Below are 15718 nucleotides of genomic sequence, written 5' to 3' on the forward strand. Positions count from 1 at the left end.
ACTGAGAAGAAAAACGTGCAGCCTGGTTACTTTTGACAAAGACTGTACATGGCTGTCATGCTTGCCGCCTAAATAGAAATGAGGCCGCCGAGTCTAGTAGCAAACCCTGGTTCCCCGGCTCAGTAGTCAAGAAACTTGACCACTAAACCACCGCGGCGTGGAAATAGGGAAATAAATAAGTCAATGAATAAAGCTTAGCTTTTTTCTCAGCGCGTACTATAACTCATAACTCATCCGTGTCGCTGCTTCAATGCCGCAGTTGTTACTTCACTGTGAAATAGTGAATGAATAGTTGGACACCAGCCGTTTCTGTACGGACCCGAGGCCGGCTCGGGTCCGCAGCTTTAAGCCCGAGCCCAGCCCGGGCCCGCAACTTCAGGCTCGGGCCCGACCCAAGCGTGGCAAAATAAATCATTTCCCGGCCCAGCCCGGCCCACGGGCCGGGCCGGGCCCGGGCTTTCGGGCCGGCTTGAGCCCGTGTAGTGCACTAATCTATGATAAACAGCGCGAAAAAGACGAATTCTGAGACAAGCACAACAGCACGAATTCTGTAGGAATCACCGCCTATACGACGGCCCTAATAACTATAATAACGTGCGGAGAAGTAGTTAAATAAATTTTGTAGTCATAGGAAAAAGTTATCACACCAAAGGCTTCGCTACCCTGGTTTCGCAGCCTGTTACATACACTTTAAAAGACCGGACAGCGCATAGTTTATTTCAATTAATCATACCAATGTTTGGTTTATGGTGTAGGGGGTTTTAACGTCCCGAAGCAACTCATGCTATGAGAGACGTCGTTGTGGAGGGCTCTTGTTAATTTCGAATACCTGGGGCTCTTGAGAGAGCACTTACATCGCACTGAACTCGCACTTTCGCCTTCATCGAAATGCGTCCGCAGCAGCCCAGACTGAACCCGCGTCTTTAAGTTCAGCAACTGAGCGCCAGAACCACTGAGACAGCCCGACGGCATTTGCACTATGTTTAAGAAAAAAACCATCATGCAGCAAACGGCCACATTTTATAAATCCTGCCCCATAAATTTACCCAGATAGTAACGCTTTGTTTCCACAAAACAGCGTTCTGAAGCAAAATTAACAGCTTCATATTCCATTTCAAGCAACCACCTGCTCTCCTGAGGTGGTATTTAGGCCCTTTGGGACCTCTTTACTTGTGAAACCACATGGTTTTGAATCACTTTATTGCGTACTGTGAGTCCATCCCTGACAGTTGCAAGGTTAGCCAAAGGTTTGCTAAAGCACCCGTGATTGCCGCCTGTCCTTATTATCACGGATCTTAAAGTTATTGGCGTCCTGGTCGTCCTTGATGTTGACCGTGTCCGATCCATGCGAAATCAATGTTTCTCCATGAGAATACCTCGGCTGCATTTATTACTCAAGGATCTTCTGTCCTCACCATACTTAAATGATTGCTCTCGACAAGGGCTTCAACTGAGCTTTTGTTGAATTCATCGCTTTATTGCCCTCTCCATGTCATTTCAGGTCTTCACTGCTTTTCCCCATGGTGTGGCTGCCTTCACTTCGAGTAACGACACTGTCTTCAAGTGCTCGACTGCCACACGAACGCATTTCGACCCCCAAGCCAAGACGGTCACCTACGTCTGGCACTTTAAGGAGCACAGTGGCCATAGGAAGTGAGTATGCCAAACTGAGGTTTAGGCTTCCTTTGTTTCAAAACACAAAGTACTGACATTTGAGCAATAACAGCTAATTATTTTTTACATCTCATCGATTTAAAGGCGATGCACTGCTGCTCTAGACGGTCATCTTACATTCGAAATGGCAGCACCGAGCAAATATTACACATTTAACGGATTGCTAATGCTACGTTGCTCTTGTCTTTCATGCAAGTCTCATTCCGGTGCAGATAAAGTTTCCAAGCGAACTGCAGCAGGAATAATGAGGCGTTTATTATTGCCCTTTTATTTGGCAGTACGTAAACAGGAAGAGAGCCGAGTGGTTCAGGGAACAAATGCAGCTTAATGGCACCCTAGTCGATATCAAGAAGAAGAAATGGGCTTGGGCGGGGCACCTAATGCAAAGGCAAGATAACAGATGGTTGTTAAGGGTAACGGAGAAAATTAGGTGTACGAATGAGTCTAAGAAATCTGCGGGGATATGGTGGCGGTAGCTGGCACAGGACAGGGCTAATTGGAATGAAATGGGAGAGGCCTTTGACCTGCAATGAGCGTAGTCAGGTCGATGATGATGATGGCGTTCATGAGGTGAATATCGTATTGAAAATATCCAGATGAGTGGCCTCCGGCGTTCAATAGGACAAGGCAACGGCTGAATCCTCCATCCGAGAGCTCGTTAAAATCTAGACGCCTACAGATCGAACGACAGACAAAAAAAGAACAATAGACGAATTTCACTCACTGAAGCTCGCTGGCTAGTAGGGTCGAAAAACTGGTTGTCGGCTATACATTTCACCACGCCAAGTCAGCACCGAAAGGCATCAGTATGAGCCATTGAACGTTGGGCTCCGATTCACAACAGCAAAATGAGCGTAAAAACGGATTCTTGGTTCCTACCTTCACATCACCACACTGTCGGGACCAGCGCTTGTAGTTCTCTTGGCAGCCGTTATGTGGTCCATGACCTTCAAAATTTAAAAAAGCGCTTGACGTCGTCTGTGACGTGAAATAAAGAGCATTAGCGAGAGGCTGCAGAACACAACGTGATAGTCCAAGTGGCTTAGCGACACTGACTGGGCCCTGTATCGAATTTTTGTTAAGAGGGTCTCAACACGTTTTGAGATGTAATGGCCGGCTGCTGAAGGGATTAATCAAGTTCTAATTCGCTGCGCTCTTGCAATTAGGCGCTTTATTTGGCACGGACTCGCAATACTTGTACATGTAAAGAAATGCGAATCCAGGTTCCAGTGTGCCATTGCAGCTCAGATATGGAATATGCTGCGAGCAGATGGAGACTTCAAACGTAACCCAGGGGCTTCTCTAGTGAATTCAAGGCCAGCTTCTTGGCTCCGCAAAAGACTCGGAAACAAGCAACCCATTGATCCTCTGCCCACTACTCTCGTTAGGTTTAGCTCTCGTGATGCGCATGCATGTTTCCATGGGAAATGAAAAAAAAAGGTTTTTCAGGAGAGAACAAGGACAGTAACTCTGTCAATTCTCGTTGGGAACTTAAACCGCGTTGAAAGAAAGGGCAGGAAGGCAGAACTGAAATAGAAAAGAGAGAAAGAGGTGCCCTAGGGTAGGGCTCCGAAATAATTTCGACCAGCTAAGGATCTTTACGTCCTGAGACATCGCAAAGCACATGGGCGCCTTTCGCCTCCATGGAAACGCGGGAGCCGCGCCGCGGTTACAGCCCAGTTTATCCGGCGCAGTACACGCGGGCTCTAACCACTGAGCCACCGCTGCAGGCAGCGAATTAATTAGCCCGCAGGACAATACAGCAATAGAGGAAGGGAGAGCACGCGCATGCCACAATGCCACAATAAGTGCCCGTTTTGTGCGCATCCTGGCGTCGTCCAAGATGCGGTGGTGCTCGGCAAAGTCAGATGTAATAACCATAGCATTGTGTGATCTCGAATTAGCGCAGATTTGAATAGGGAATGTAGGAAACTCTTAAGGAAGAAGCACATCAACGAGTCAGGGGTAAAAGGAGAATAGAGGAATTGAGAATTACTGCACGGTAGGCTTATTGCTTTATCCGAGGGTAACGGGACGTCCTTACTCAAGCGATGAATGACAGTCTCACAAATATAATTATGGAGCACGCAGTAGAAGCAGGCAGACAGGATACTTAGAAGAACTTGTTGTTGGGCTAGTTGGTAGTTATTCATCATTAAATTCAAAGGCGCCAAACCATACACACACACACACAGGAGAAGAAAGAAAGGCGCTCTGTCTCGTCTTTCTTTCTTCTCCTGTGTGTGTGTGTGTATGGTTTGGCGCCTTTGAATTTAAAGACAGGATACTGACAAGCTCAAGCCGGATGCCAAAGAGGTAATTGAGGAGCACCAAAGCATGAAGGCCTGTAATCCCATACATACAACTGTCCAACCTGAAGAACAAGCTTGAGTGAGCTCTGAAAGTAGCTCTCACATACCTGACGGGTGCCTAGAAGTTAAATGCCGCCGCGGTGGCTCAGTGGCTATGGTGCTCGGCTGCTGGCCCGAAAGACGCGGGTTCGATCCCGGCCGCGGCGGTTGAATTTCTTTGGAGGAGAAATTCGAGGCCCGTGTACTGTGCGGTGTCAGTGCACGTTAAAGAACCCCAGGTGGTCGAAATTTCCGGAGCCCTTCACTACGGCGTCTCTCATAGCCTCAGTCGCTTTGGGACGTTAAACCCCATAAACCAAACCAAGTTAAATGACGCTGCCTCGCAAATATCCTCAAGCAAAAAATTTTGTATTCCGTCTTGTGGAAGCTTTGTTATCTGTAGTCAACACTGGAATTCTTATGTCTTTGCACCTTTCCCTCTCCACTCGTCACTTTCCGCCCTCCGCCGGCAGCAGAGACACGCGGGAATTCTGCAAGGGGCGGCCGTGGTATAGCTGCGTGACGTCTGATAGAGTTGGCACTACGAACTAATGAAAACCCTCGGCTGCTGACGGCACCTGCGTGATAGGACGCTATGTGCCAGGTTTCATGCGAAAGCCCGGCACCGCTGACCGCCGGGATGGCCTGAAGCAAGACGTTTTAAATATATATTGCAAATTATCGTCTCGCTTTTGAGGTCATGAACGCAGCATGAATGCTCGATTGCCTGTACTCTACACAACGCAAGCATTCTACAGCAAACTTAAAGCACGTTTTCCACGGAGCCTTTAAGGTGACCGACAAATGGAAGAAACTAGGACAGAATAACGTAGACGCGAGATGACATATGCAGTTAATTCTTCCGCGCAGCAGCCTTCGTATCACAAATTTGAAAATAAAGTGCGGTAATATTGGCGCCGTCGATGGAAGCATTTCATTGTGGTGCTATCATTTCATCTCTTTTGTTCCCATTTGATTTGGTGCGGACGCCACAGATGTCGTCCCACTCAATTACAATTTCTTTTCTTCCAGGAGGGACGTCGTTTTTAACATAAAATTTGGAGACACGCCTGGACAAGGCACATGGAACGTGGACAACGGTGATTACCATCTTGCTTAACTGCACCTAATAGGCCTTAGATGTCACTCCATAGACAAGTAGATACGCCGGATACCACGGTCCTGTGCAGGGAACTGCTCGTATCAGGGCGTGACTCTTTTACTCCACCTTAGAGGTTGTTCGCAAGAAATGGAAGTTACGGGCGCGGGCTGATGGCTTCCAGGTTGGTTAGGCTGGCTCTCGATGGCGAGAAAACAGCGCACCTGTGGAAGCGTTCGGCTCGCGCTCGTATCTTCGAATCCTCTGCGAAGAATATGTGAAGTGGAGTATTAACAACTTTGCCACCGGTGTGAAGGTGCTGGTGGCATAATCCCACTTCAAATCTACCACTAAGGCAAAATCTGCCACTAAGGCGCATTACGTGAAACTGGTGGAATATACGCCGTGCTTTCTAAATGTCTTTGGAATGCCGTCTCCTTCGTACGTCTTTCTTTAACTTTCTTCAGGCTGAAAGCAACGTATTTAGAGTGGATGCCGGTTTGAAGCCGGCATTTGGTATTCCACTACAGATTCAAAATCCTACATTCCATTCCTGTCGTGTAGCGACGTGCGGGCTTGTTTATGACCTAGAAGGAACCATTCTCCTACTAAATCGATTGTGTGAGGGCCATCATGGCTGTCTTGACTGCGACTCAGTCACTGCAGGTAAAGGTAACCACGAAGAAATTGTTCGGTACGGCTCTCTTCTAAGAGGCCATAACTTCTGACACCTCCACAAAACCTAATTCGTGTGTTTTCTCAGCCTTCACTTTTTCAGGTGTTATTTCCTTAACCTAATGCCTCGGTAGTTATGCATCGTTTTCCCTGTAACTCTTTGATAGTTTCAAGAGCGCATCCAGAGACAGAAGTTATCCTTCAAAGAGCACCTCGTTAAAACATGGAACATTCAAATATAATAAAGCATCGTTGCTTTTTAGTAAGCGGAATACTATAGTGACGTTGGGACTATTCTAAATAAATGATACAAACTTTATTGGGAAAAATTTGGACTATGAACAAGCAATAATACGAATTTTATCACTGTAACACGCTGAAAATGAGGAAATTGGAAAAATTTGCGCAGAAACACGAGGACTAGCAAACGTTTTGCTCCCCTGAGGAAAACATGAAAATGAGGACCTTGGAATTATAACCATACTGTGATTATGGCATTCATTTCCATAATTCTACATTGGCTAAAACACTATTAGAACCATCCTTTCAAAGAATACATCGTCGAGCCAGCGATTCAGTTGATAACAGGGGAATAGCACGTAAGGAAAAGTCTGGTATCGTATATTAACCTTGTGAAATTTTCTCTCCTGTGCATTGACGTGTTTACAGATACGGCCCACAACTACACTGCTTTCTACGAGTACAGCGACTACCAGACTTGCGTAGTGATGAAGTTTACCTTTGAAGGCCATGAACGTAAGTTTCTTGCGCAATATGCATTGCTTCTTCCTTAAGTACGATGATTAATGGTCGTGATCGAAAATTATACACGGACACTTTTGCAGGGCCACGGTATGAGAATGCGAAATCATTAAAGTGCTGAGCCATGCTTGTTTCCGGAATTGCTGTGAGGCTCGACTATGGCTACGAGGCATGACTAGGCGTATTTTGTGCAAACTCTATACACCTTACGTTACGTTACTTGTAAAGTGTTCAGTCATACAACGTTGCAATGTGGTGCTGTGTCATGCTACTCTGCAGAATGATTGAGTCATGAGTAATGACTATGGCTATGTGTCATGACTACGCATAGTTTGTACAAATTCTATATGCCTTACATCACGCTACTCGTAAATTGCTGCGTCATGATATGTTCCAGAATGACTCTGAGTCATGACTAAGTCTACGAGTCAAGATCACGCGCGCACGTTGTACAAACTCTACACACCTTGCATTGCGTTATTTGTAACGTGCTGAGTCATGATATATTGCAAGATCACCACGCGTCATGAGTCATAACTATGACTAGGAGTCATGAGTTTCAGAAGTCATAGTACCTTATCTTTCATCCTTAATTTCAACAGTGTTCGCTTACATGTGTTTCGACATCATACACCGGCGTACTGCATCATCCGAATTTCGTGCTAGAGACTGCGGACGCTGGCTTTTGTGAGGGGACATAGAAAGATTTTGCATTAATGAGTGCCCCTCGTATAAATATATGCGGTCAAATTATAAGCGGCCATTTGTAACGTGCATCATAAGGCCTCTTTGGCTATTTGTCTGTGCTTCTAACAGATTAAGTTTCCAAGATATTAATCGAAGGTTTAAACCATTGATCTAATGCAAGATGTGAATGTGCATTTGAGATTAATGCATGATTTAATAATGATGCATTGCTCATTGCTTCTATGGCTTGTGTTATTCAGATCTATTGCTATTTTGTTTTCTACCAAGGTTGATTTACTTTAATGCACTTTTTGCTTCTTATTGGGTATAATAAGGTTGTTATATAGTGATTTATACTAGTATTATATATTCTTATGAACGTGTATTGCACAATTTTCTTACCATGCATAACAATGACTCCCCCCCCCCTATGTAATACCCTCGACTAGGTGGACTTAAGGGCTATATTGAATAAATAACTATATATTAAATGATTGGAAGATACTAACACTTAACGCGAGTGCCGCTGCTGGATTAGGGCTGGGGTGTTCAGACTCAGTAGTCGAGCGCACTAACCACTGAGCAACCGCGGCGGGTATACCGCGCACAAGCGGAGCCGGGCACAGGTGGTCGGGCGCCGTGGAGAAGAGAAAAGTGGGCGCAGCTCGGCCACCGTTGATTGGCCTGCGCCCGTCTAGCCTAGCAGCTCGTCGCAGCGTCGGATTGAAAAAATAGGCGCGTCGCAGCAATCATGTTCACCACAACCATAGCTGAAACAACACAAACGCGGCTGCGGAGGCCGCTATTCGATGGCGGCGAAAGGCAAACGGCACCCATGTGCAGTGCAATGTCAGTGCACGTTATAGATATCTATAGTGGTCTAAATTATTCCAGAGCCCTCCACAACGGCACCTCATCGTCTCTTCCTTCCTTTAGTTCCTTCATCATGCCTTCCCTTACGACGCGATTGAGGCGTCTATTAAGAAGTGAACAAGGGATGGGAGAACACTCAGTACACTGAGCTTCCCACTCCCTTGTTCACTTCGTGCTGTCAAAAATACTATGTACCTGTCCTCTCTCTACCATGAACCCTAACTGAGACCGTTACTGCGGCTTTAATTTCCTGAGAAGAGCGATTTTAATCCCCGGAGTCGCTACCGTGGAGGATTCCAGTAGTTGTAGTGGTAAAATTGCGCAACACATGGTACCATTTTTTTCTTTTGCCTCCATCGAAAATCGCCGCGGAAGGCAGGTTCGAACCAGTGCTCGCCGGCTCAATAGGCGGGCGCCTAAACACTGAGCCATCGCACTGATTATAGTTTTAGGTCATAGCAGATGCTTCATACAAACAATGCTTGAGGGAGGATATTATAAAGAAAGAAACGGCGCGTTAGCTACTCTTGTGGCAATGCGTAGAAACGAATTTCTAACGTCTGATTTGATTCCTGATCGGAGTAAGCGTTTATGAAAGTATCGGCCGCAATGATTCCGGAGCACTTAACTACGGCATTGCTTCCTCTCTTTCTTCTTTCATTCCCACCTTCCTCCCTTTCCTCACGGGGCAACTAAGGCGTGCACTGAGATGTGAGACAGTTAATGATCCCTTCATCTCCTCAGAAATCCTTGCTGTATAGGCATGTTCTTAACAAACATCGGATTTCAAATAAAGCAACTATGCTTAGCGTCGTTTTGTATTCTCTCGCTGCCGAAACGTAGTATAACTAATATCCAGAGCTGTGATTTCTAAAAGTTTAAGGTTCTCGCATGTTACCTTTTTAAAGCACCTGGAGAAACACTGGTAAACAAAGCTCTTGATATAAAGCCAAAAAGCGGCTGGAGTTATAATTTATGAAGGCTACCACCATATAAACAAAGACACAACAAACCGATGAGCAGTATAGGCTTCAGGGTCACCGCAGACAGAAAGCGCTTTATTCCTGAACATTTATTTCTTTGTTATTTTCCTTCGTGCTGACAAAAGGTGTTTTTACGTTCTGAAATTTACAAGCTTCATAAAGCATGCCGACCTATTCGGCGAAGAAGTGGCGAAAATAATTATAAATGCAGTCGCTTTAGGCATGTGTCGATAACCGAAACCGTTTCCATTGCCGGCCTAGATTAATATATCTTGACTTCAGTAATTTTCTACCTTTATTCAAAATATCAGTCCAAATAAGGGTCTGATAGTGGATGACCAGAACTTGGCAGAAAAAACAAACGATCAGTGAAAACAGCGAAGAACGGTGAACAAGCAGAGTTCCTTTCATATAGAAGAGCAGTACACTGATTTCTTTCGTTCAGCGACCCCATCGAAGCAGCCAAGCACCTTGACTCTGAGCGTGAATCAGTGACGAAACCTTCTCAATTTCCACCCCTTTTTTTCAGACTGCGCGCTGTGGGTAAGGAAAGCTGTGAAGCACAACGTGCCGAAGCACTGCCTCGACAAGTATGAAGAGAAGTGCGACTACAGAGTTCCACTCATCGACAGGGACCTCTGCCCTGACGATGAAGACTAAACTCACGCCGCAGAGTGTCTGTGCAAGTCGGCGACGGAGTAGCAGCTTGTATTGTTCTTGTGTGTCTTAAAATCCATGTCTCGAAGCTGTCTTAATATAGAAGTGGTTTTTTGTAGAGTTTTATTTCATTGTGGGTTCACTTGCTCATCTGATATTGGTTGCTGGTCCTGCCGATGTTGGCGGATGACGTCACAGTCTTCAGGCCAGAAAAAATGCCCCTGTTGCAATTAGGTTCTATACACGCGCCCCATGGCTATGCCGCTCTGGCAGACCGGCGTCGACGTCCACGAATCACGGGGGAATAGTGAAGCATGGGCCAGGCTTCACGAGCCTTTTAGGCGCGACATTCTCCTCAGGAGAGTGCTTCAGCGGAAGTGGAAGTAACAAAAAAGGCATTCCAAAATGGACAGCAAAATGTGTTGGCGGTGGTCTCAAAAATATCCAAGCAGTCGTTAGTGTTATCATCTGTTTGCTAACGTATTCAAACCTTGCTCTTGCAGAGCATGATATGTCGTTTTCTTATCCAGAAGACGTGTTGCTTATATGCTTTCCTTTCCAAGAAAAGAAATCCACAAACAATTCAAAAAACAAATTCTTGCTATCATACACGAGCTTCGCGATGGTCCAAGCGCACAGGAAGCTACAAATTTTTTGAGAAAAAGTGATTGATTTCTTTATCATGCAGGAATACAGATGTATCGCTTATGAAAACTTTTCAGTTATTATGATTGTAAAAAGTTTCTATAAATTCATGTTCTAGCTTGTCTTTTGTTTGTCGAGGATGATGGTGTCAGAACATAGTACCATTCCTCCAATGAAGGAATTGATTGCATCAGTGTTGGTGGACATCAGAGAACAAGTGAATCATCTTATCTGTTTACCTGGTTTACTCAATTTCAATATTGAACTGTTTAGCTGTTCAACGCAGGAATTTTCCTAGACGCTGTGGCTGAACGAATTTCGGCAATATCAGACAAGCCAACATCCAGTACACATCGGCATCCACTTGTACAGTTCACTCCGTGGCACTTGTCTCCCGTGATCCTCTCTGCTCTGCCTCGGCTGGAGAAGCGAGCAGTGCCGAGCTCCGCAGCTATACCAGTTAACGTGTACATTTTAGTTAACCAGCGCAGTAGTTACAAGAATTCAGCTTTTTTTTACTTCTGCCAAAACTGATGTACATAAGCCCAGATGCCTCCTTTTTACCAGAAGAAGCCGATTTTTGAAAATTAGTTACAGGCTTTCATGGGACACATTCTATATTGTGAATGATTCTTATCATCGACGGAGAAAAAATATTCAAGGAATGCGCTCTTAAAAGGTACGAGTCTATTAGAAAAATGCAATCTGTTGCCAATTTAATTTCAGAGAGACTGCTACTTTTGTTCGACATAAATTGTTGCGAAAATGTGATAACACAAGGCACCTTTGCATGGTTTACGCTCGGAAACACCGTCAAGAGCATCCCCGTGAGCCGGAATAGTGAAGCGGAATAAGATAGGAGAAGTAGAGCACTTAAAACGAGCTTTGCACTCTTACAAGTTCCTCTAGAACAAGGTAAGGCATACTTTAACTAACCTTCTTTGCCTCCTGCTGTGGACTTGACTGAAATGAAGCCCGGTGCTTTGCAGCAGCGAGGCTCGTCGTCCCTGTTGCATTTTTCTAGAAAGAAGAAATGAAACTGCAAAATAACACTGAGCAGGTTTTTTGCAAAACTTCTACTACAAATTCGTCACCTTCTTCCCTAGCGGCTAACTAGGTAGAGTCGTTATTCTCTTTTCACGAACCCAAGGAACGTGTTTGGATTAGTTTTACTGGAAGTTGCTTTAATCAATATCATTATGCTGCCCTATTATTGACCTCACCGATAGAATTTGGCTACATTTTCCAGTTTTTTTCCTGTTGCCGAAGAGAAGGCTTAGCAAAGACTCAGAGCTCAAAATAATTTCTGATGATCGCCGATTGTCTCACGGTCAGTCAAAAGCATGTATGGGAGGCTACGTGGGACGATAATTTTAATAAATACACCATCTTTAAAGAAAAAATATGCGGTTCGGCGGTATGAAATTGAATATTGGTTTATTGGTTTAGGGGGGTTTAACCTCCCAAAGCGACCTAGGCTATGAGGGACTCCGTAGTGAAGGGCTCCGGAACTTTCGACCACCTGGGGTCTTTTGGCGTGCACTAACATCGCACAGTACGCGGGCCTCTAGAATTTCGCTTTCACTGAAATTCGACCGCCGCGGCTAGGGTAGAACGCGCGTCTTTCGGGTCCGCCGCCGAGTGCCATAACCACTGAGCCACCGCGGCGGCCTGACATTGAAGAGAAGTTTTCGGCCACTGCCTGAGATAAAAACGGTCAGCCTAAAGACAAGCTCTTTTTTTTAATCTGACTCTTTTGCTTACTCTAATTTTGAACTTGAAAGCGTAATTTATCACTAATGTGTTTCCTGATACTTAAAAAAAAGAGGGAAAAGATTACTCCCTGGAATTGATGACATATTCACTGCCGACACTATGAGAGCCAAAAATCAACTTTCTCGCCAAAAACCACTTCTCTGTTGTTCTCACGCATGTACGATTATCCGGCTTAGGCCAAACCGAGTCTTTTCTGGTCTTCAGCTGTAAAGAAACAGGCCGGGCTTTCGTTAGCCGCGTCGCTCTAATTATGTGCAGCCGGAGCAACCAAGCACTTCATATGAAAGTGTTCCTTTGATTTATATTGCTGTGGTTTTGACATTCCGTCTGGGCACGTAACTTTCGAGTCAAGCCTCTTAAAAGTACAGCCATCACTGTCCCTCACTTGACACTGGTGTCCTCTTACGGCTGTAGAAACATCGAACACAGCAGGGCTACGGCTCACCCAACAATTCGGCAGAGAAGCAATTTTGGACGGGAAAGAGTTTATGAACGCAAACTTTTCATATGTCGTAAGATTTTGCTGTGCCAATCAATATATCCGGAGATCTCTCGTCGGCAGGCTTGTTTTTTTTTGCTATTAACATTTTTGCTATCGTCAAAAGCGTTACCCACTGGCTTTTACGGCAGTGCTAACTGCTTAATGCGAGCGAAAGAAACATTACAAACGAAAGATTTTCCTACATATCGAAAACATGAATCATTACATTCAATAATTTTGTATCAGTAGCTTAAAAGTTTGCAATATCCAAAATTTTTATTCAAGAATGTTCTATATGCAACACTAAGAGCAGGTGAGGCGGTTACACCGAGTTGCGACAGTTTCACTGACTTCAGCACAGTCGCAAGCTCCTAAAAAGCTTGACTTTGATAGTTTTCTGCTGCATACGAACGTTTCAAAGGTATTAAACGTACATAGTTATCAACCGGCCTGCAACAAGGAGAACAAGAGGTATAGCAGAGAATGAAAATTAAAAGAAAGGCATCGTAATTTAAAAAAAAAAACCGCGCATGTTTCCTTTTTCTGCGCGCCAGTGAAGGCCCTCTGCCATGATTGATCATTTCATTCATTATTTCCACTCCAGGTTAACAACTCTTTTCTTTGAAAACTAAGTAATCATCTGACGACAGCTAATTATCTCCACCTTTCAAATCCGCAGCGAAGAGGAAAAATGAGCCCATGCCCTCTTGGGCGCAAAAGGGAGGAAACTGCTAAGCTAAGGAAGCAGCACGGGACTGGTTCTTGGGTGAAAAATCTAATCCGTACTCTGTAGGTAGTCAGGCTGTTTTGTAATGGAAATCAGCGACATCAGTTATCACAGCACAAAATTACTCTTCCGTACCTCAGCCTCAGGGGCATAGAAAAGGTCGGTAACTGAAGCCGATTACGCCACACCTGCAGCTTACATCGCTGACACGTGGCTGACCCGTGGATAGTACAGGCGATAGCCCCGGAGATATGGAACCGCTGAGGAGAAATGCTTACGTGGCTGCGTGGCGTGTAAGAAACTGCTTCAGTAAGCAGCGTAATCAGAGAAGGGGCCACGTGCATGAGACTACTCTTGTGTGACCTGTTGAGTGCTGGCCGCCTTCCCGGCTTTTTTCTTTGTTTTTCGCAACGCCGTGCTGTGCAGAAACTGCAGCCTCTCAAGAGACCCTTCCCTTTCTTCGTATTCGATAAACTGACGTTTTAGGGTCGCCTACCGGGCGTTGTTTTGAGGACTGAAAGGACGTTTGCCTTCGAGACGTGTAACGTAACGGGTGGTCCACTTTAAACATGGCTTGGCTCAAAATTGGCGCATGCCTTCCACTGTTCATGCTGGCAACAGCGGTCCCATCAGTCAAAGACGAGCTTGAACACGTGGACAATTTGAGGGTGCGTATTTTGAATTGAGCTTGTTGTGCTTTTGACAATACAGCCATGGCGTGCCATTCGGCTTTTCCTGTGAACACCCACGTGAAAAATATTCAGTGTGCCTTCTTGATTGTTTCCGAATTAAATTAGAAGCTTGTTAGAATGATGCGAAATATAACGTGCATAAAAGCCGTCATTGCGCAATTTTGGTGAAAATATTATCGATAATGGCGTGATTGATTTCTCCAGATGAACAGCTACATTGTCCGATATTCAGCCAGCCCCTCTCCTTATATTTTGTATATTAAGAATAAATTTATTCAGGCCTATACAAGGCTCTAAAAGCTATTTTAAGTGGATAACGTTATAAAAATACGAAACACCACACATATCATACGAGGTACCAATTTTCAGTCGCACCCCTTTGGCAGTGATCTTACTTTTGGAGCAAATTCATTTGGAGCAATTTCATTTGGAGCAAATTATGGAGCGCTAAAATTTCCACTTAGGAACACTTAGGATACAGAACTAGCTATATAGGAGCAGTGTGGAGCCTTAGTATTTCAATTCAGGAAAGGTTTGGAGTAATACGTCTGCTAGATTGGCTTATGGTGTCTTCGACTGGTCGCTCCCACGATCCGGTTCGGATCTGGCAAAGTGAGAGCCGCTCTAGCTCCGAGCGCATAGCGAGACCGGTCAAGCCGAATGGTCAGCAAGTTTTCAGAGCGAAAGCGCAGGAAGCAGAAAAAGGACGTAACTTCCGTGACGGCGTACCCAGCGTAATGATTCGTCTTTTTTTCGACATTTCGCCTCACAGAGCCACACAGCAGGGACGTTTTAACTGCCTCTAATACCTAAAGCGCCTAAACTTGCTTCTACGGATGCGTAAAAACTGACGCATTAGGCCTCGCCAGACCGGTCGTGGTGTGCCGTGGCTACCCTGGCTTCGCATCCGTCTCCGCGAAACGGCGGAAGTGGCTCTGTCACGTGAACACATCTCGGGGCCCCTCCGACTTTTTTCTCGGAGCGCCTCAGAGCGCTCTGAGCTGGAGGCGGGCGCTCTGAAAGAACCAGCCGAATGTAGTCAGAGCGCTTGATTTCGACCAGCCGAACGTGCGGCTGCATCTCAGAGCGCTCTAGAGCGATCTGAAACGACCAGTCGAAGACACCATTAGAAGCACCCACGAGCCTCTAGTTCTTAGTTCTCAAAACTCTTATGCTGGCAGCAATGCTGTAAACGTTTGATGTTGTGTAAAGGCGTGCTACACCATTACGTTTGCCATTCTGATTCTGAAAATCATCCCTGACAAGTCTTCAGTTCTCATTATGCTGTTTGCCCCGCCGCGGTGGATCAGTGGTTACGGCGCTCGGTTGCTGACCCGAAAGACGCGGGTTCGATCCCGGCCGCGGCGGCTGAATTTCGATGAAAGCGAAATTCTAGAGACCCGTGTACTGTGCGATGTCAGTGCACGATAAAGAACCCCAGGTGGTCGAAACTTCCGGAGCCGTCCACTACGGCGTCTCTCATAGCCTTAGTCGCTTTGGGACGTTAAACCCCATACTCCAACCAACCAAAGTACACTGAAGACTGCTCACTTGTGAGATTGAGAAAGCGTTATATGTAGAACCGCACAAGTTAGATGAACACATTAGTGTTCCGCACGCTTCCAGTGCTGCCGTG

General features: G+C 45.5%; 2 protein-coding genes across 2 annotated transcripts in view; both read left to right on the top strand.

Moving 5' to 3' along the window:
• Nucleotides 1-9879, top strand: part of LOC149334153 (uncharacterized) — a 32193-nt gene extending 22314 nt beyond the window's left edge. Inside the window, exons 3-6 of the mRNA XM_089555034.1 lie at nt 1502-1653; nt 5058-5125; nt 6469-6555; nt 9634-9879. Coding sequence (XP_089411160.1) covers nt 1502-1653; nt 5058-5125; nt 6469-6555; nt 9634-9764 — 438 coding nt within the window. The 3' untranslated portion in view covers nt 9765-9879. The remainder of the gene's footprint in view (nt 1-1501; nt 1654-5057; nt 5126-6468; nt 6556-9633) is intronic.
• Nucleotides 9880-12063: 2184 nt separating this feature from the next.
• Nucleotides 12064-15718, top strand: part of LOC149334154 (uncharacterized) — a 31215-nt gene continuing 27560 nt past the window's right edge. The window contains exon 1 of the mRNA XM_089556206.1: nt 12064-14058. Coding sequence (XP_089412332.1) covers nt 13960-14058 — 99 coding nt within the window. The 5' untranslated portion in view covers nt 12064-13959. The remainder of the gene's footprint in view (nt 14059-15718) is intronic.

This window comes from Amblyomma mixtum, chromosome 8 (assembly GCF_055824585.1).
Source record: "Amblyomma mixtum isolate Tamu chromosome 8, ASM5582458v1, whole genome shotgun sequence".
NCBI lineage: Eukaryota > Metazoa > Arthropoda > Arachnida > Ixodida > Ixodidae > Amblyomma > Amblyomma mixtum.